We start from the raw sequence: 20,196 nt of genomic DNA on the forward strand, positions 1-20,196 counted from the left end.
TCTTAGGGAAGGCACAATTCTCCCTTAAAAGAATCTCTGGAGGTTTTGCAGTAGTTTAGTAAAATAAATTATTTTGCCAAAAACATCTCATCATCGTCAATATAAACATGTTAGCCACGTCATTTCCTGGCAACTCTGCGGGTGGTGCAAATACGGAATACAAATACACACATTGTTCACTTCATTTTAACACCCCTTTGAAACCGGGGTTCCCTTGTCACGTGCATGTTTCCGAATATTAATTAAATTGCCAATTGCGAACAATAGAATGGCACATCATTACACGACCGGGAAAAACGCCAACTATGTCCAGGCTTATCAAAAACGTAAAACGCGATTTTACAGGGGGTTTCGAGTGTTTGAGGGCAAAAAGTCCTTTTCCTACAGATTCGGAATAAAACCGGATTATGGGATTGCGTCATAAGCTTCTTTTATTTGATTCTAATTTAAAGTAACTGGATTACTGCTGCTGCTCCCGTTCTGACGTGGGACTCATTTCCACTACAATCCTTTTAATAGGATAAGAATTTCCGGCTCTAGATGGAGAAGTTAAGGGAACACTGGGATTTGTTAGTGGTCCAAAATAGAGAGAGACAACATAAATAATTGAGAAAAGCACTGGAATTTCTCGACATTCTAGACAGAATGGCGAAGGAAACGTTAATGTGAAATTTCTCATTATTATGAGCACTACATTTTGATGTTCATATAGGCCCATTGCTCTCAGCAGGGACGGTACAAACACCTAAGACGAATGGAGATGAAAATGTTACTGAATAAGCAATTTTGTTTGGGAAAAGGCGGAAAAATCAAATCATTTTTATAGGGGCACACGTTGTTATTAGTTTAGGAAATGATTTCGCTCTCGCAGAGCGCTTGTGAAGTAAATAAGGCGAAACAGATGCCGAAATAAGATGCAGCCGATCCGGCGTTATTTGATTTCGGAGTGAAGTTTGTATTAGAGCGATTTGCTTTCATTGTAAATGAAATCTATACTGGATAAATATATGATTGAAAGACGCCGAAGGAGTGAGTTCAACAGCCCCCCGTGTCTGTGCATCCCTAATAAGCAGCCGCATTCAACAAATTTAATACATATTTATTAAACTATCAAGAAAAACCTTCAGAGCGTGTATTCCACGTAAATCCCACAGAAGCCGTCTCGCATATTTTCCATTTGAGTAAATGCCAAAGCTGCTGGAAGTAGATGGGGATTTAATTACGAATATTACGATATATACTACGTTATAATTACGGGAATCTATATAGATTTAGTCGGCCGTATTAGGATATTAAACCCCGTCTTCATCCCTTAATGTATTATTATGATCAGCAGCAAACTTTTCCTACAGACATGTGTTCCAGAATTCGGTATCTTCCTACAGTTAACATCTGGGGCAATTGACTGCAACACTTAAAAACCTTCCCCGAAGTTAAAACTGGCTGCCTAAGGTTCGGTTTTTCTAACCAACTCCTGATAACTTTGCCAATAAAATAATCCGACCTGACCTCATCGTGGAGGTTTTACCGCTCTTGTAGAAGCCCGACGTGTCCGATGATACCTTTAAAGCGTCCACTTGTGCCTAAATTTTTTCCGGTGAAATTCTAGTACTATCGGGGCATTTTCCCTCTGAAATAGACCCATATCAGCTGAGGTGGTAACAGCCTCTAAAGTTCTTCAATTTCTCTTTACTGCGGTGTCAGACTGGAAAATAAATCTCTTCATAATGGAACACAGTCTTTATTGCGCCAAGGCGTATATTATCCCCATTTGAAGTTTATTGCTGTACTTTCCTAATATCAGACGATCCAGGTCTTGACCCGGGACAAAATTTACGAGCTTCCTAATTGCCGGAAAACAAAAATTCGAAAATGTCGTAAACGGCGAAAATTAATAAAGCAAGGAGAAAATCCCGTTTCCTTAATTTGAATGGATGATGGAAGAAAGGGCGTGGTACGGCGAAGCTCGCAAAGGAATTTAGCTTTGTAAATATTAAAATGTGAGCACTGGCAATGTGAGCTTTGATCTCTCAGGATTTCTATACGTCGAAATGTAATCTAATTCTGATATATTAATTTTTTCCCTTCTTCGTGGAACCTCCCCTTTGTATAATATGATCAAAAACGCCATGAATGCGCATCGGCCAATTTAAAATTGAGATGTGCCATCGGTATCTAATAAACAATCACCGAAAAGGGGATAATATATTCCGGAAAAGCTCTTCATTAATAATACAGTTTAATCCCGTCTCTGGAAAAAATCGCCAGGTGGTGAGGTGGAGTGGATAACAAAAGCTCTTTAGCATATCAAACGAAGGCGGCGCCAAAGAGGATTAAAACTCGGAATTTTCAAAAGAAAAATCGCGGAACCTTCGGAGTGCACGAAATGAAGCATACGGAATCACTCATAAATATTCCATTTCGTTGGAAGTGTTTGAGCTTTAGTTATGAGTACTAATATAGGGTGTCCCATTAAGATCGGTTGTTTTAAAAAATTTAAAAACTCGGTGTCTATTTCAAAAATCTCCGACATTTTTTTTTAAGAGTATAAAAATGGAGGTTATTGACTGAATACAATAATCGATAAATGGCCTCCTCGCGACTGATGGCACTCGCTGATTTTTTGACGAAATTTCCGTTTACATTTTGGCATAGTGACGGCTCAATTTCCTCGACTGTTCGTCGAATTTCGTCTTTCAGTTGAGGAGTCGTTCTTGAGCTATTTGCATACGCCATCTCTTTCAAAACACGCCACAGAAAAAAATCCAATGACGTCAAATCGCATGATCGCGGAGGCCACATCACATCACCGTTTCAAAGATGACTTCTAGCTTATGGATTATCAATAATTCAAGAGCATTTTCTAAAAGATAACGGTAGATTTCACCATCATCAAATTGCAGTCAATAGGCAAATGTCCTATTATATTATGATAGAGTTTTTTTTTTTATTTTTCCATTGTCAGCACAACTTTCATGATTGGCAAAAATCCCACCCTGTGTTTACGAGCCGTGCTTCACTGGGAAACATCCGATTTTTCGGTAAAAATCTGAATTTCCCTGCAGCTCAAGGTCAAATCTGAGTGACCTCGCTAGTAGATGTTCAATATATATTCGGTGTCTTTAATCAGTTTCACCAGCATGCTGTTTAGATACCGATTTTGTCTTAAGATTTGCAAGCATTTTGGAGCGATATCCTTATCTTTTGATGAAAAATCTACTAAAAATTCTGTGTATGAAGACAGCTTTTTTGAAATGTTACGCCTTTACACAAAAGACGCCTTTAGATACCCGGTTTAATTACTCCATAAGTATGCAAGATGAATCCGAATAGCTCCAATAACTCACTCGGAGGGTCCCTGAGTCGTTACTTTTGATATACGACGCCTGGTTAATTAAGTCTATGAAACCCTGATGGTTAAAAATCCTGCAGAATCCAACACAGCGAATCGGGAGCTACGCAACACATTTTAATCAAATAATCGATGGATCTAATTTAGCGCCAGGCAAGTACGAATTGACACAACAATCACACTCACGTTTGTCTGTTTTGGCAACCATGGTCATTTTGCAGCGAAAGGGGTTGAACAAATACACACGTGTCCCTAACGTGATTTAGAACCCTGCAGAGCCAGTTTGAATGCCAATCAAATGCTTGGATGAACTAGGGAGATATAGGGATGTGTGCTGGAAGGCTATTTTTCGAGAAACAACTAAAAACGTGTCATCAAAAATATACTATACAGGGTGTCCGAGGAACAATAGTGCTTGTGAGCGTTGGGTGCTAAGCTTGCCTTATACCAAAGACGCTTTATTTCTTCCTACTGGATGTCAAAGCGACTTTTTAATTCTCTAAATTCTGGACTTGAAGTCGCTGCTACGAGAGTTTGTGAATACGACAAATAAGCTATATAGCGCATAGGTGCCGTCACCTGCGCCTCACCAAGGCGCAACAGTTCCGGTAACCTGAGTATTTTTACGAATTCTTTTACTATTTATCGACATGGAAAATTCACATTCTAAAGTTAGCAGGTAAGGGTCAAGAGCGCCATCCTGCATAAACCAAATAAGGCTAGACAAATTTCCTCCAAAACTAGAGTTAAAGCGATTCTCAAGAAGCTCAGGTGCCGTTTTCAGACCAGTTTTAGAACCAGTAAAACCATAAGTTTTACTGGTTCTAAAGTCACATGGCTCAAAATAGTTTAAATTTTCCGATCCACAACAAATATTTTAATAATACTTCTTGTACGGGGCTGATGAAGACATTTTACGACCAGCTCAAAGGAATATACAGGTTTTAACGTACATTAAAAAACTCCTGACCAGTTCCCGTCAAACTGGAAGCGGAAAAAAACGTACGTAGGACTTAAGAAATACCCGATCGTATATTATACAGTGTGGCTTTTTCTGAGGAAATCACGATTGTTTATATGCCGGGTGTCCAGACGAAAAAACATGGGAAATCGATTTTTATTTTTGTGCGCCTGTACGGATTACCCAATTGAAAAACTTTTATATGGGGGTCATAGTATTCAAAACCGGCCATTACTCCGCAATTTTTTCAATCTTCTAATTAGAGCCGTTTTGACTCAAAGCACTTACAAATTTAAAAAACTTGAATGTCCCGCGTAACTGTTCGAGACCATGATTGGTCAGTATTAAACCAATACAAATTCGCTAACAACATAAACCTAAAAAACCTATGTCAAATGAATTTTCTCTTTTTGCTAATTTCTAAGTAATTTTTAACTCATTTACGAGGTAATTTAGTAAAAATCAATGGAAAAACTGAAGATAATTATCATGTGATCTGCTTTGATATTCCCACAATAAGTTTATTATTAACCTATGATGGTAACATAAAGACATAACCTATATTTTTCATATCACTCACTCCACGGGAAATTTTAATTTTAATACAGAATGCACACATCCTATTATGATCATTATCATCATTATCATCATTATCAGTGCTATGACCTCGATGTAAATTTTTCATTTGGATAATCCGTAAAGGCGCAAATAAATAAAAAGCGATTTCCCGTGTTAATCTCCCATATCTAAGGTTTGCTTGCACACTCGGCATATATCCTTCTCTGTCTTAGAATATTTAATTTTCTTACCAAAAGCAGTTTTGAATATTTCAATATCCAAAGAAATGTTTCTTTCTAGTATTTTCAACAACATTTTAGAATCGCCAAACTCAAAATTAACTTAACAACTCTCATTATATTTGCGCGTCATTTTCACCCGCATATCATTTGTTTTGAGCGTGCTTCAATTGCGCAGGATTTATAACCTGCGTTTAAAAAAATTCCGATCAAGCAGGCTTTGGAATGATTACACACCGAACCCGTATGTCTTTAATGTCTTCTACGTAATCTCGAACATAAATCTAACCTCACTTTTAATTTTAATGTATACTAGCAATACAAAAAAAATTTAATATAAATAAATCCAATTGGTATTTATTTACTTACCCCATTTACAACCAATGCTGAAAATGTGGTGCACTATTTTTCAAGCACAAATTAACTCTACGTTTTACATTATCAAAGACTCTAATGAGAGTCTATGGAGAAGAAACACTTTCACGTTCTTGTCGAATTATATCGTTGAGATCTTCAATTGTGTGCATCGAAGTTTTAAACTTTAATTAACCAACACGCAAGTCGGGGATCGTTGAAAAAGACTAGTTTTAATAAAAATATAACAAATAGTAAAGGTAAACATAGTTGTATTTAAGTGCGATAAGGTTTAGATGTTTATGTTCGAGATCATGTAGAAGAACAAATCAAAGACATACGGGTTCGTTGTTAAATAATTCCAAAACCTTGACCGGATTTCCTTAAAACTTACGATAATTTATTGCAACTGCGCAAAGCTCGTTCCATCGCATAAAAAAATTCCAGTCATTTTGAGGGGAGGTGGTGGTTAAGTTAGTTCCAAGCACCTATTTTTTACAGTATTTTTCTGTTAACAAATCGGCATTTTAACGATAAAGCATCAAAACAATTAAAAAACGTTGGAGGGATAGATTTAACACGATAATAGAGCCTTAAGAGACCCGCACAAAAACCACCGAGATGATTGAATAAACCTTCAGCTTTGTTTCTGGATTTGTTCTTTGAGGTCCTTTGTGTTTCCGTCACGTTTCGTAAACAACGGGAAAATAAGAAACAAGTAAACTTAAATCAATTCTTCTTCGAGTTTTAACGTTTCAACGCGGATATTTCTCCAAATAACAAAAAAAGGATAGCTGAGTTGGTATTTTTTCAGAGATGTGTTTGCGTGGTCTGAATTGGCAATAATTGAACATTCGAGTCTGCGACAACAGGAGATTTCCTAGACATGGAGGTATAAAGGCCCCGAAGGCCATCATTAAAACTACATTATCGCTTAGTGCAGAGTTTCCAGGAAGAACATAAAACGTAGAGGAGCCCCAGGCAAACCTTTAGCTCTGATTAAAATTTATTCACAAAAGGTAGGTAGTTCGGGGAGGAACTAACCACATAAAATTTCCGAACGTTTTCATTCGGAGTCCATTACGAAAATTGTGTATGAGGGAGAGATAAGGTCTGGTTTTCTTAAAAATTCACAACAGACTAAAACGTAAGCCGTTAATTTCCAGCTAAAGTTTGTCCCCAGGTCGTCGTTAAATTACGTACTGTTAAATCCCGGTGGCCTAACAAGAAGCAAACTTTTCGGTTAAGCCCCCAAAAAACAATTAATTAAAAATAATTACTTATCAAAAGACAGAAAAACTACATTCAAACGAAAATCCCGTGAAATCCACTTAGTTAACATTTAATTACTTTTGCGGCTAAGCTCTCGTCTTTCCCTTGCTGGGAAAATTCGAGGGGAAATTAAAATTTTAACTGTGAAATTTTAAGACGAGACTTACTCCAATGGCTTTCACCTTTTAAGAAGTCTGCCGATTTTTAATATTCCTCTCACTGCAGACAACACACAAAAACTCGCAGCAGTAGCACACGGAAACCCTCCAAGCTCCCCTTCATGCCGAAAAACTCACCTTTATTCAATTTAACTTTCATTTCAAAATGTGTGCGTGTAACATGTGTCAGTTTTGTTGTCCAGAGAAAGGCTCACCCCCAGGTCCGACTTGCCTCCCCTAATTGGCCGCTCTGATGAACCCTTCCCAATTTGTCAGGATCAAATAATATTTTCTAAAACGTAAGCCCTCTATTATTGTTTCGGTAATGATGAAAAGAGGCTAAGCCTAAGAAATTTCCCAATATACAGAGTGTAACATATCGACATGGAGATGTTTCAGGGGACCACAGAACTCTGCAAAATAATTGAAAAAATTCGAATAGACCCACGGTCAAAAGCTCACCACTTTTCATATACAGGATGGCATAGTTTCCCATTTTTTTTCACATTTTGCGTTTTCCTCACGTATTCTTTGAGTTACACTTTTGAAATCTCGAACACCTATTTTCGAACCACAACGTTCAGTCTTGTTGGAAGAGGTATCAATTCTTTGCAGACACCGAGTGCAACTCATACATGATGGTACGCCAGCACATTTCAGTATAAAGCTGAGGGAGTTCCTGAATCAACGTTTTAACAACCGTTGAATAGGTCAAGGGGGATCTCAGTCGTGACCTCTTAGACTCCCCGACTCGATTAATCTGGACTTTTTTTTGAAGTACCTAAATTCATTAGTGTATTCGACTCCAATTGCAAGAAATGAGGAATTGCCAAATAGAATAGTGGATTCATGCAACATCATCAGTAATAATCTTAAAAAATTCGAAAGAATTCATTGGTCTATGAGGCAAAAAGTGGAGTCTTGCATCATCTTAGTAAAACGAGGACTTTTTCAAGAGTTTTTATTATTTTTTTTTCTATTAGACTGATTTTTCTGTTATGAAATTTGATTAAATGATGGGAATTGCTTCAGAAACTTGATAACTGAGCTGGATGATTATTTATTTTCTTCAATTCCTTTACATTCTAAATTTGCAGGGATAGATATTTCTTAAAAATGCAACGAAAATTCTACCAGAGACGAAAAAGTTAAAGAATTGAAGAAGAAATTTAAATTTGGTATTAAAATTTATACCGGGTGTACCAAGAAAGATGCGAAGCATTAAATAGTACAAGGCACAAAAAACTGTAACATACTGTACATGGCTACCGACGATTTTAGCATTTTGTTGTAGAGGGGCTTAAAGAAAATAGCTGTACGAAATTTTAAAAATTAAACTCAAGTAGAAGAACGCTAAATATAAAAAAAATGTGAAATTTTGCCACCTTGTATATCGAAACTGATACGTTTTTGTACATAGGTCTATTAGCATTTTTCATTATTTTTCAAAATACTATCGGAACCTGAAATATCTTCATGGCGACATATTACACCCTGTATAAAGTGGACCGTATCAAAACTTCATTAAACTAAAGCTCAGATCAAAGACTCTCGATATGATCCTTAATTAGGCCAGTCCCCATAAGGGATTACTCATCTGTGGTCATATCAAATCTTTTTATGTGTATTCGATACTTTTATGAAATCAAGCATAAAACCCATCTCTCGTTTCTTTGATCTAGAAGATACTCCTGGCTCCTTTGTAGGTGTATTTTGCAACACACACAATGACCAAATCCCTTATTATCTTTCAAACCGCTGGCGGAAAAGAAATGTTATGCTTTGAGCTGCGTAAATAACGGCTAACATATACGACAAAAGGGCTGAAAGATCCTTCCACCTCTATTTCTATTTTGTGCTTATTAGTTACCTAAAAATTGGAAATAAATATCCTCCAAGATCACGCTACATTTCACCCCTAAATGCTCGAATGACCCCGTAGCATGCATGCCTAATTTGTTTTCGCGTGGCTCTACTACCCCATTTCAGTTATTATCCCGAAGCAATAAGGGTGAATTTCGAATGTCGATTCGTAAAAATCCGCATGCAAATCACTTGTATTAATAAACATCCCCGTAATGGGGCTTTTAAGGCATGAATGGCTTTGGTACGGATACTCGAGTACGGTCGAAAGGTTTTAGTTGGTGGTGAGTTGTTTTAGGGGGGGAAATAATAATAAGTTTGAATTTTCTTAATTATACAGATTGCTTTATAACCAAGTTAAGAATTAAGGCCCCATGGCATTAAAAGGAGGTAATAAAATAATATCTCCCCGGAGGGAGGACTTTAATAACCCAAAGAAATACAAATTGGACAATTAGGGCAATTTATTAATGAGAATTCCCGATATGATCGTTTTATTACCTACCCCCGGAAAATAAGCGTATAATTTTTGACAATAAAAATTTTAATTACCTACAGTTGTGTATGGTAATAAATTCATGGAATAGACGCTCAAATTGGGTCTAATACGTCAGCGATTCAGAGACTAGAAGGGGCCCTTTATTGTGGCAAAGCAAATCTCTCAATATTGCGTTGTAAAGGCTTTAACCCCCAGTCTTATTAACAACAGTACTTGAGGAAAATTCAATTGGCAGGCTCTAGTTACATATTAGATTACCTGTGGAGTCATATTGTGTACTTTTCACAAGGGCATTTTCGAGGGGTTAAATGAAACCGACTCCCCCTCCCCCCGACCGCAAACTTGGCATAAATGAATATTCTTGCCCTCTTAAAACGTACAAAAAATATAAACTTTAGCAAATTAAATATGTCGTCAATAGCAAAAATCGATTCTCCTTCACTATTATGTCGGGAAAAATTATTCCTCCCTCTATGAACCCCAAAATGGATTCGCCCCATCTAAAGTAAGTTAAACCGACTCAGATGCTGAATTTCTGCCTTCTCAAAACAAAAGCTGCCGACATAAACCTCTAATCAGAGTTTACATATGAAATCATCAAGGTAGAAAATCTCCTCAATAGGAATCAATCCTTAGACTTCATCAGGACCAATAAAATAATGTAAAATAACGCCTCCTAAAGGGATTCTGCACCCCTCGAAATTTATCCCCAAAGTGATTAACTTCGGGGCTTTCATCTGAAAACTTTTCATTTGAACAGTAATATCTTGGAAACAGCCGCAGGTATGGATCGTGGATTTTTATGAATTAAAACTATATTTTTTTGTACCTCTATTAAAAAAAATTCAGTTAGTAAAAATATAACATGGCGTCGAAATTTCATGAATCATGAAAGTTCAGGGTCAGCCGCCAATGCGTCAGGAAAAAAATCCTCCCTTTTACTGCACCTAAATTAGATTCGATTGGCATAAAATGAATAATTTGCGCCCCCTCAAAATTAAAAAAATTCCCTTGTTCAACTGCTAATCGGAGTTTACATATGAGTCTGTGTCAAAAATCGTCAACTTGACTAAAGGCCCTTAGTACATTTGCAATCTTGAAACTCGATTCAATGAATCATTTACTAAACGAACACAAAAATTGAACGATTTGAAGCAAAGTCACAGGTTTTTCATTTTTTTTTCGAAACTTTTGCTTGAATTTTCTTTTAGAGGATCAATTTTCAATTTTCTCGAATCGTACATCTAAAGAAAAATCGTTTGGCTTTGGAGCTACAGCTAACAATCTAAAATTTAAATAAACATCGAAAGTCGAGGTCATAAACAGTTAGATAAAATTGTATAGTTTAAAAATATCTCTCATGTGTCATCGGAAGCAATAAAAATAAGTGAAATAACGTTCAAGTTCGCCCTAAAAATGGCCCGACTTTTGTCTGAATACCTTTCATTTAAATGGCAAATTCTCGCAAACGGTAGGAGCTATCGATTCGGATTTTTGTCACTGAAATAACAAAGAAAATACGTATTTACATCTTACAAGAATTTCAGAAATAAAATATAAAAAACTAATACCAGTTAAAACATATATCGTACTTAAATTTCCTGCCAATTTTCCTTCGTCATCCTGTCAAGAAATTAAATTTTTTAATTGTAAATGCCAAATTTTTAATTTTGAATGTCCCTATTAGCGATGGCCATAAAACCTGTAATAAAATCTGCAAACCAAGGTTTTAAAGGGTAGGCAGCGTTCATGCAAAGGGCAATAATTTCCCAATTTCCCATTCATTGCACGCCACCTAAATTGCGATTTACATTCCGTGTTTTCGAAGGTCGAACCTCCCCTTGTATAGTGTGGAGCCATCAACAGGGGATAAAAATATATAACTGGGGTAGTAGCGTCATCGAAGGAAGTATATAAGGGGGTTCGAAGAATCTATAACATAGTGTTCCAGATGGTTCTTTATGGCGAAGGTTTAACTGCGTATGTTTCTAATGGTAAAAGATGTTTTTCTGCCAATTTGGGTATTCACTTAATGAAATTTTAATTGCGGAAAATGGGAAAAAGTGCTAATGGAGTGTGATGGTGTTGGCAAATAAAAAGTCCATTTAATCCTATTTCACATTAATAAATAGGCACCGTTAAAAGCTTTCCTCGGCAATCGGCTTAGTTTATCGATGCGATCGTACTAAGTGGACATAAATAAAACTACTCCATCTTTAACTATTAACGAAAGAAATTTTAAATCATTTTCCACCTCCACGAGGAGCTTCGTCTAATAAAATCTCAAACCCTAATTAGCTTAAACATAAGGGATGGGGGATTAAAGCCCAATTTAGTGTGGGCCACACGAAAAGTTTCGCAGTATTTTCAGCTTTACACGATGTTTATCCCGGTAATTATTTTGTTTAATCTCTTTAAAGGTTAAACGCCAAGAAAGGTTTAATGGAAGAGGTGGATGCTAAGATCAATATTTTTTAACGAGAAAATTCATCACTATTCCATCAACAAACGACACAAAAACTCTTCTCCAGAATAATTTTATAAATATCATTGTAACCTGATTAGTAGATAATTCTCCCGAATCCCCGACATTCCAGTCCCTTATCTCCAATCCCTTTATAGGATTTTCAAAAGGACTTCCACATATCTGTTGTAGGGCTATTAATTCTCTATACGTCAAGCGAGTGTAATTATTACCCCTGTACGTGGGGGCAGCGAATTGAAATTTAATTTTGGGGTCCTGTTTTGCTCTAATATGTCTTCTCCACCGCACACTAAATAATGGAGGATTTCCAGGTGAGGATGAGGCTTACGCGGACAGAAATGTCTCAGATTTATTATGAACGAAGGGGTTTTCGTCCCGCTGAGCTCGGTTTAGCTTTTTAAGGAACTAGTCATATGCAAATTAATTCCCAGTTATTGTCCCTCTCAGTTTCCCGTTTTACAGGTATTTGAGGGTGAGGATTGACCCTACAAGTGGGTCAGGAGGGAGTTTAAGCAGAGCTGAAGTCGCTATAATATTCTTGACAAAAGTGTAAATGGCTTCACGGTAAATACGTTACCTAAACTTAGTCTTAGATTGACAACAAAACAAAGAGGGATCGTTAAGAAAATAACATTAATACTCCCTTTACATACAGTAATCTCTTCGCCTAGGTAATTTGCAAGTTAGTCTATTCGGCAAATTTGGGATGTTGTGAAACACAACAAACTTAAGGGGCCCTTACATGAACCTTCCTTTCAGCCTATAAAATGACACTTTTCCTTAAGGCATAGAGGAGTAAATTGAGCTCTATTATAGCCCTAGTCAAATATTTGAAAACCTGTTTATGCGCTGCAGTGATGGAAGGTTTTAGAGCCTCTGTCGGTTTCAGAGCCTCTGTCGGTTCGCCTCTCCCGTCAAAAGTAAACATAAACGATAATTCCATTAAGAAATGAACTGAGCTGGCTTTTAAAGAGAAACTGCTTGGCGTATGTAATTTGTAAGTCAAATAAATGTTGTTAGTTTTAACTCGATCAACACACGAGAGAATTCAGCTGAATTTTCCTGCAGGACTACTCAACTGAACACGCATATGCTAATTTTCTCGAATATGTTTCAGGATTATGAAGTTATTTTACGAGCTGTAATAACAAAAACTGCGAGTTATCTAGAGGATGTTGGATGGATAAAGTTCGTGGTTAGATAACTATACTTTGAAATAATATGTTATTGAAAACCACATAATATAAAATATCAAATACAATTTGGTGAACGAACTAACAAGCATGAAATACCTGATCATCCTCGGTTTCCTAGTCTTAACTACTTTCCCAACTGAAGCCCGGAATATACCCGAGGGCTATTACTATGGAGGCGAAGCCATTGTGACCAAATGGCCCGTTACAACAACAGCCAAACCTTTGCCAAACGAACACCATGACACCAAAGATCCTGGATGGCTGGTAAGTTACCTCTTACATCCAATATTTCTACGAGTCCATTGCTGTGTCTGCAGAGGCAGTTACTTCTCCAATTTGGAAAAATGGCCTCAAAAATCGGGAACTCCATGGGTGGACACGCGAATAAAATAACTGCAGCCCTCGATAAGATTTGCGAAGTAGTCAAAACAGTTATCCCGCTGTTGGCTGCAGTGTGTCATGTGGGGGAATTTGGTTTCTGTGCCGCCACCAATGAGGCTCCGATAAAGCTGGCGGAGGCTATGAACCCAAATAACTTGGACCTGGATGGTCTCGATTAGAGAAAGTAGAAGAATGAAAGTTCCGCCAGCACATTGTCCAGAAATTTCAATTATCAATTAAAAAACTATTTTAAAGTGCTTTTTATTTGATTATATTAAAGATATTAGGAAGTGTTTTTAGAAAGGATTTCCAATCGTGATGATTATGAATTTTAGGAATGGTCTCGCTCTACATGGGACATTAAAACAGAAGAAGGGAAATGTGCTCTCGCCATTTTGTCCAGAAATTGCCATTTCTCAAATAAAATATTGTAATATATTGGGTCAGTTCGAGCATTTTGTTATCGATATAGTTTAGATTATTTTACATGTAATATTCTAAGATACAAATTAATTTTTTGAATAATTTTTATTGATTATCGTTAATTATACTATTAAAATTTCATTATAAAACATATGCAGTTAGTGGTACTAATAAATGCTAAATTAAATTTAGAGACGCCATCCTCCATTTCCTGGAAACCCCGGACGTCCATTCCTGGCATTTTGCCCATTCTGACCGTTAAATAAATTCTGTAATAAAGAGCAACCTCATTCTTCACTGCCCGCACTGTGTTGAAGATAATTCTTCCGTTAAATTTTAGGCAGATTGATGTGAACTTACCTTAAAGAAATTCTTAATCACGTCAATGGTACACTCCCCGCTATTAATTAAAAATGCACACATAAAGGCAACAATGAGAACGATAAGGAAGCGAGATTCCATTTTTGAACAATTTTGCTGTGGTCTGTTCTAGATCTTAAAAAATACTTTGTGATGAATTATGAAGGCACTAAAGCATAATTTATACCAACTTCTATTTACTTTGGTATGTTAATGGCCTTCCAAACCCCATTTTCTCTAGAAGTACTAAAAACCAAGTGGTTGATATAGTTTAACGACAGGAATTTCGGGTGAAAGCCAATTGCAGATTATCTGCTGATTGTAAATGATTTTTCGTATTTTAAGGAGCGGGAGATAGCTGCAAACAAAACCAACAGAAATCCTTACTAGTCTAGCGTATATTAAAATAAAAAAATTAAATAATATGTGTCAGCAAATAAATAATAATCCTAATAGGTATTTGTCCTTAGTTTTAGCTTATCTCCCAACCAACCCAACTTGAGCTGCCACTCCTGCATATCCCGCCACAACGTCCAGATTTTCACGCGCTCTATCCCTGATCCTCCTCACACCCTTTTCCTAGGCGAGCGAAATTTTATTTTAAAAAATATATAATTTAACTTAAAAAAAATAGGGTACTTACAACTTTCTTTAAATGTTTCTTGATCCACCCAGCCTCAGCAGTTCCAAAAGCGGCACTCATGGCCAAAAGCACCAATAGGAAAATCGTGAAAAACTTCATTTTTCGTAAAATTAATTGAACTTTTAACTGTTGATTGAGAATTGATGATGTCGAATCAAACTCTGAGCAGAATATGATATGAATTCGATATGAACGAAGTTTTTATACGCTTCAAATCGGGCAGTGTGTGGTACTTTTTTCCTTCCAGTGCACAGAACCGGTTCAAGCTCACATTCGGTTTGTTTACTACAGACTGTAAATCCCCTTTAATTGGCTAAATTTGATCCTTTTTTCTTACTCTGGGAAGTATGAAAAGTTCTTTAACGATCATTGATCTGCGTAATCGAAGTTCGAGGAAATTTCCCCAGCAATGGAAGTTGAAATCTAAAATGTTTCGACGAATTTTAATATCCTTGACGGGCTTGATTAGAGAAGAAATATGTAGTTGCTCGTTGCTGTATTTTCTAGAAATCTCTTTACTGTAATATACCGTAAATAATACCGGGATTTTGGACAGCTTCTTTCCTATTAAGATTATTAGGAATATTCACTTGAATAATCATTGGTTGATTCACGTGAATATACGTGATTCCACCGAGTTTTTAACCATCGACGTAATTGTGAATTACAGTAATCAGGATTTTTTGGCTCGCAAAAAATCAAATCTCATTGTTTTGTTTTTTTGAACTGAATGCAGCCCTGGATATTATACTTTTTCAATAACATTTTAACATTTTAAAAGATATATGTATTGTGTGTACAAACAGCTTTTATCATAAAAAGACCACCACATTCCTAATAGAAATGGGAATTACCATTTCTTAACTGCATCACCTCTTAGTCGTTGTCTGTGATAGGTCAACGAAGTGCTTTCTCTATTGATATGAAGAGACAATCACACTGATTAGCAACAACAAATAACAATATTGCATTGTTTAACGTAAAGCGCATTTTCTTTGTTTATGGCAATAGTTTCAGAGAAAAGGTAATATGTTTAAGCTCCTTATCGTTATTTGTTCAACTGAATAAATGCACTTATTGCAAAATCTGTCGTCACTGTTTGCATTGCAATGCCATGATGAATTGAAACCACAATGAAAAGATCAGGCAAGGTAGGGTAAAAGAGCTATAGGGCCTCTCGTCACTTAGCCGTTAGTTTGAGGCATAAAGTGCGCGTTCTTCACTTCACTTCACTTCCGGGAAGCCTAAAGCTTCCGTAAGAATCTCAAACATCATTTTCCAGAAGAAAAACCTCGTAAACCTCCACATTTTAAGGGTAGATATTGACCCCGATAAAAAGATTATAAAGAAAATTGGAAAGTATACCATATACATGGATTTATCCTATGTAAAGTAACGAAGCCTAGATGTCGCCAAGGGCGGAATCCTGGCAAGGGCTTTTCCGGAAAGTTATGTAGTTACGCGGGAAAGCATTGAAAATTGCCGATTATAGGGAGCTAAGCAGCATATAAATATGTTAAGGCCCGCATCGGATCGGCTTTACGGATTTTCGATGTTCATAACGAGTTTTTGGCAGTTCGGAAAAGTTTTAAATTAATCCGACGTGGAAATTGATCGTGTTTTCCAATGGGGTAAATTCGCCCAGTAAATGCTAATAACCTCTCTATGGGAGTTTGCAGCAACCCTACGTGACTCTCTGACCAATCAGGTAGGAATATCCATTACCAAGTTTAGTCTAGCTACTCTCGGGTATATACGAGTCGCAAGAAGAGCTTCGCTTTCCAAAATTAATTATCCAATTATTGAGAAGACGTGAGCAGGGGACACACTTGTTCTGCTCCGGCGATTTTATCTAGGGACCGAATTTGTCACTGATGCGATATTAATTTTCGGGGAAACCGAATTATAGTCCTTCCTCGTATCTTCTCTGCCTTTATGCCCCATGATTTCTAATTGCGAAACATTTAGCTTTACGTCAGGAAACATCGCCCTCGAGCGCCGAATTTGCTGCTCTTTTTCTTTGTCCCACTCCACCAGAGAAATCCATCAGCCTCCAAGTATAAGTAATCCCTACCTTTTTACGGAAATATTCCCCGATCCTCTCCGACCTATAATAAGTGGATTATAGTCGCATATGGTCTTATACTCCAAATCCCGGCAACGTATCGCAGAAATAATATTGGTGCAGCGACAATCCTGCCTGGTGAATAAAAATTTCGAACGTGCCCTTTGGGGAAATAATGGGGATTAGGGCGTGTTTAGACTGCGAAAACAAATTACGTAGTAGAGACCACGTAGTCGTGATTACCTTCGACTGAAATCGACTTTATTTTCAGGATTATATAGGAGGAAATTCCCCAATTATCACTACAATTTGAAGGCGACCTAAAAACCATATTACTATGACAAAATCCCGCGGATATTAACTCACTTCCGGATCTCGTTTGAACCATATGCAGATCCGGAATCCCATCATACTCGAGAGGGATATTCAGAGCCATTACCGTAAGATAACAGAGTCTGCAGTGCACTTACCATGATATACAGATCGTTTTCAACTAAAGGAGCCTCTCCATACCTATCGAATACGTTTAAATCGGCTATTTCAGCCCCAATATAAGGCTCTGAAATATGGTTCTATATTAATGTCTCAATTTTCCTGGTTAAATTATACCCTTAAAAATCGCATATAGAATAAATACATTTTTATTGTCATTGGCCCCATAATAATCTTCCACTAAAGCATTTTTTGCAAATAATCAAAATTCTAATATTCCTGGGGGGCGGGCACCAAAGAGGAATTTATAGTTATGGGGGATGCTGGAAAGCCACTGCTCGGGACACATACAGAATTATTAGGTCAAGAGAGGGTGGATCTAGGGCGCATTTCCGCCGTTATTTATTTTTATTTTAGTTTTCGATAGAGACACATAAAAGGTAGTGAATTGTGAATGATCATGTTCCATTTTCTTATGACAGAAGGTCCCTTCTTAAATGGCTCGTAAATCGAAACAATGGAAAAGGGTTGGATTTTTGTCATTATTTACCCTTGTCAGAGACGAATTAACTTAATTTATATTTTTGTTTGTCACAATTTCTGCTTGACATGCTGTGAAATCGTCGGATTCCATAACGGTTCATGATTTTTGTCTGAAGATTATTAAATTAGACGACTTGGCTTCAGTTTACGCTCGACATCAATTTATACCAATTAATCAAAGCGAAAAGGATCCCTTAGATTTAAGGGATGATTTCTCAGCCTCCGAACGTTGTTTATTTCGCCGATAGCTGCAAAATTTTAAACATATCAAAGTAAATATTGACGGTGCATAACAACACATAGAACAATGTTTATGCTGAACTAGAGCAAGTTTAAGAAAACTACGGTGCTGTTTTTTTCTTCCCAGATATCGGCTGCGATCGGCCACTTTCGTGCATTTCCGGCAACGGTGACACCCATAATAATTCACGATGATTTGGCTGATTCGCGCGGGTGTAGAACAATTGCACAGATGTACAAAAATATTCATGTATTTTTCTATACTCGAAACAGAAAGGATAAAACATCTTTCAGGAAGAGAAATCGGAGAGAGAGAAGTTGTCTTCAACATATTATCATCATCCATTTTCCTTCCAGATACCTCGTCAAATGTATGTATTATGTATATTCCCGAGTTTCCCTTAGGTGTCTTTAGTTACCATAAAAGTTACATTACCCAAACTAACTCGAAAACTCTGCTTAACAAAGTTTTCAGCATTGTTCGTTGTAGTGCGCTCCGGACTTATATTAATTAAAGGTGTTTGTTAATAATAATACTAATGCGTCGTGCACAAGTTTGCAGAGAAGTTGATTCAAAATCTGAAGTTCCAAAGCCCTTCAGGGGAATCTTATGTGCTCCCCCTCGCTTTGCTGAAATTTATAGGGCATTTCCACATGAGTGTAGTAAACAAAAAAAACAGAGCGTTTGAGGCTTAAATACTTTCTGAAAGTAATGGCACCGCTCTTTAGGAAATTTATGTACAGATTTAGGACGTTTTAAGTTTAAAACGTCCCATAAAACGTTGAGGTCCCCAGGATAAATTTTCCATAAACATAAAATTATATCCCTCGATTTCCCCGATGCTCGGTCATAATTTTTATTTCCGCTGGATGCGAAGTATTTTATTATTTTTGAAGATTATTGTTACAATAACGCTCGTGCGTTATGTAAACCCATATAAAAAAGGACGATATACTTTGTGTTTGGGGGGTGCATAAAGTTTGAAATGGGTTAATAAAAAGAGTGGAAACATGTAGTGCTTTAATACTATTAAAAATATATTTCGCCTGACTATAAATGTTGATTCTCCATTACCTAATGCCATTGCCCCCCCTTTCTGTCTCCAGTTACAGAGCTACGAGGCAAATTTCCATACATATATGAAAACTTCCAGCAACTATATAAAAAGTAACATCTTTTTCGAACGATCTGTTTAGAGCAAAGTCAATAAGTAAAACAATAAAAAAAGTTGGCAACTCTCTCAGATATCTGCATATAAACCCGAAATTTGGGCATGGAAAAACAAAATCATCGGCCATTTAAATAATCCAGGATATCAAATGGGATGTCGTTTAATAAAGTTCTTCATTCCATGCGAAATGGGGGTTCATTATGCATCAAAACGAACTTTTATCCCCCATCACGTGTGAGTTGATGTTACATCGTTTCCTGTGCAAGCATTTTCGACACATTGGATAAGACTTTTATACGAAAACTTTTCTAAATAATTTTAGGCCTTAATGACGAATTAGCGCGTAACGCCCTAATTTTAATAAGTAACCAAACTCCAAAGTTATTGTTTCCGGGAATTTCCAAGGAACGCGTGATTTAGGGGGAAGGGGCGTTCTTCTTTACGGTTAGAAAAAATTTATTAAGAAAGTTTTCGAAGTTACTGGGCCGTGTAAGTTTTGATAAAATAGCGGAAGGAAAGGGGTCGTTAAGTCCCATGTAGCAATTGTCTCTAACGAACAAAAATAACGAGGGGAATCAGCCCCGAAGTTTGCATTTTGCAACAATGAACCGAGCAATGAATGAGCAAGGATAAGGACTTTTGCGTAGTGTGATTGTACGAGCATGCGACATAGTTCAAAAAACGAGTCGGTGCGGAAAAATTGATTTTTGCATGCAATTCCAGACCAGTATGCAGTGGGTGCACTTTACGTCAGGCTGATGTAGGTCAGTAGTACTCCATTGCATTTACCTCGAAGAAGATGGATATACAGTTCGATAGAATGAACGTCAGTTCTGAGTTATGTTCCACTGTGATTTTTGTGCAAGTGAGTTTGTCGCCTAAATGACTGAGCAGGAAGCTACATTCATAATTCTTCAGTAAGTACCTTAAAGTAATAATTCAGGGTCTTTACCTGAGGAATACCTCGCTCTGTGCTTTGCATCCTTAATTAAATAAATTT

At 37.0% G+C, this 20,196-nt stretch overlaps 1 protein-coding gene and 1 long non-coding RNA gene across 4 annotated transcripts; one reads left to right on the plus strand and one right to left on the minus strand.

The window, feature by feature from the left end:
• Positions 1 to 6,278: 6,278 nt before the first annotated feature.
• Positions 6,279 to 13,934, plus strand: LOC136345799 (uncharacterized). Of its 2 annotated transcripts, none has more exons than XM_066294404.1 (6): positions 6,279 to 6,483; positions 11,913 to 12,052; positions 12,204 to 12,412; positions 12,501 to 12,738; positions 12,810 to 13,201; positions 13,255 to 13,934. In XM_066294404.1, exons 5-6 carry the CDS (start codon positions 13,025 to 13,027, stop codon positions 13,495 to 13,497), a joined length of 420 nt encoding a protein of 139 aa, XP_066150501.1. In that variant the 5' UTR covers positions 6,279 to 6,483; positions 11,913 to 12,052; positions 12,204 to 12,412; positions 12,501 to 12,738; positions 12,810 to 13,024; the 3' UTR covers positions 13,498 to 13,934. The 2 variants fall into 2 exon arrangements, with proteins under 2 accessions (XP_066150501.1, XP_066150502.1); XM_066294405.1 differs by having other exon boundaries at positions 12,631 to 12,738.
• LOC136345803 (uncharacterized) lies at positions 13,828 to 14,581 on the minus strand. 2 transcript variants are annotated; one of them, XR_010733209.1, is made up of 3 exons: positions 14,289 to 14,581; positions 14,102 to 14,236; positions 13,828 to 14,010 (listed from the first exon to the last, which is right to left on the minus strand). It is a non-coding gene; the product is annotated as an uncharacterized lncRNA (long non-coding RNA). The 2 variants fall into 2 exon arrangements; XR_010733208.1 differs by having other exon boundaries at positions 14,102 to 14,581.
• Positions 14,582 to 20,196: the final 5,615 nt, after the last annotated feature.

This window comes from Euwallacea fornicatus, chromosome 21 (assembly GCF_040115645.1).
Source record: "Euwallacea fornicatus isolate EFF26 chromosome 21, ASM4011564v1, whole genome shotgun sequence".
Classification (NCBI taxonomy): Eukaryota; Metazoa; Arthropoda; class Insecta; order Coleoptera; family Curculionidae; genus Euwallacea; species Euwallacea fornicatus.

Bases quoted from the DNA above. Each gene is read 5' to 3' on its own strand.
- LOC136345799 (XM_066294404.1), top strand. From the start codon at position 13,025: ATGAAATACCTGATCATCCTCGGTTTCCTAGTCTTAACTACTTTCCCA. The intron at 13,202-13,254 runs GTAAGTTACCTC...CTGTGTCTGCAG, and splicing joins CCAAAGATCCTGGATGGCTG to AGGCAGTTACTTCTCCAATT.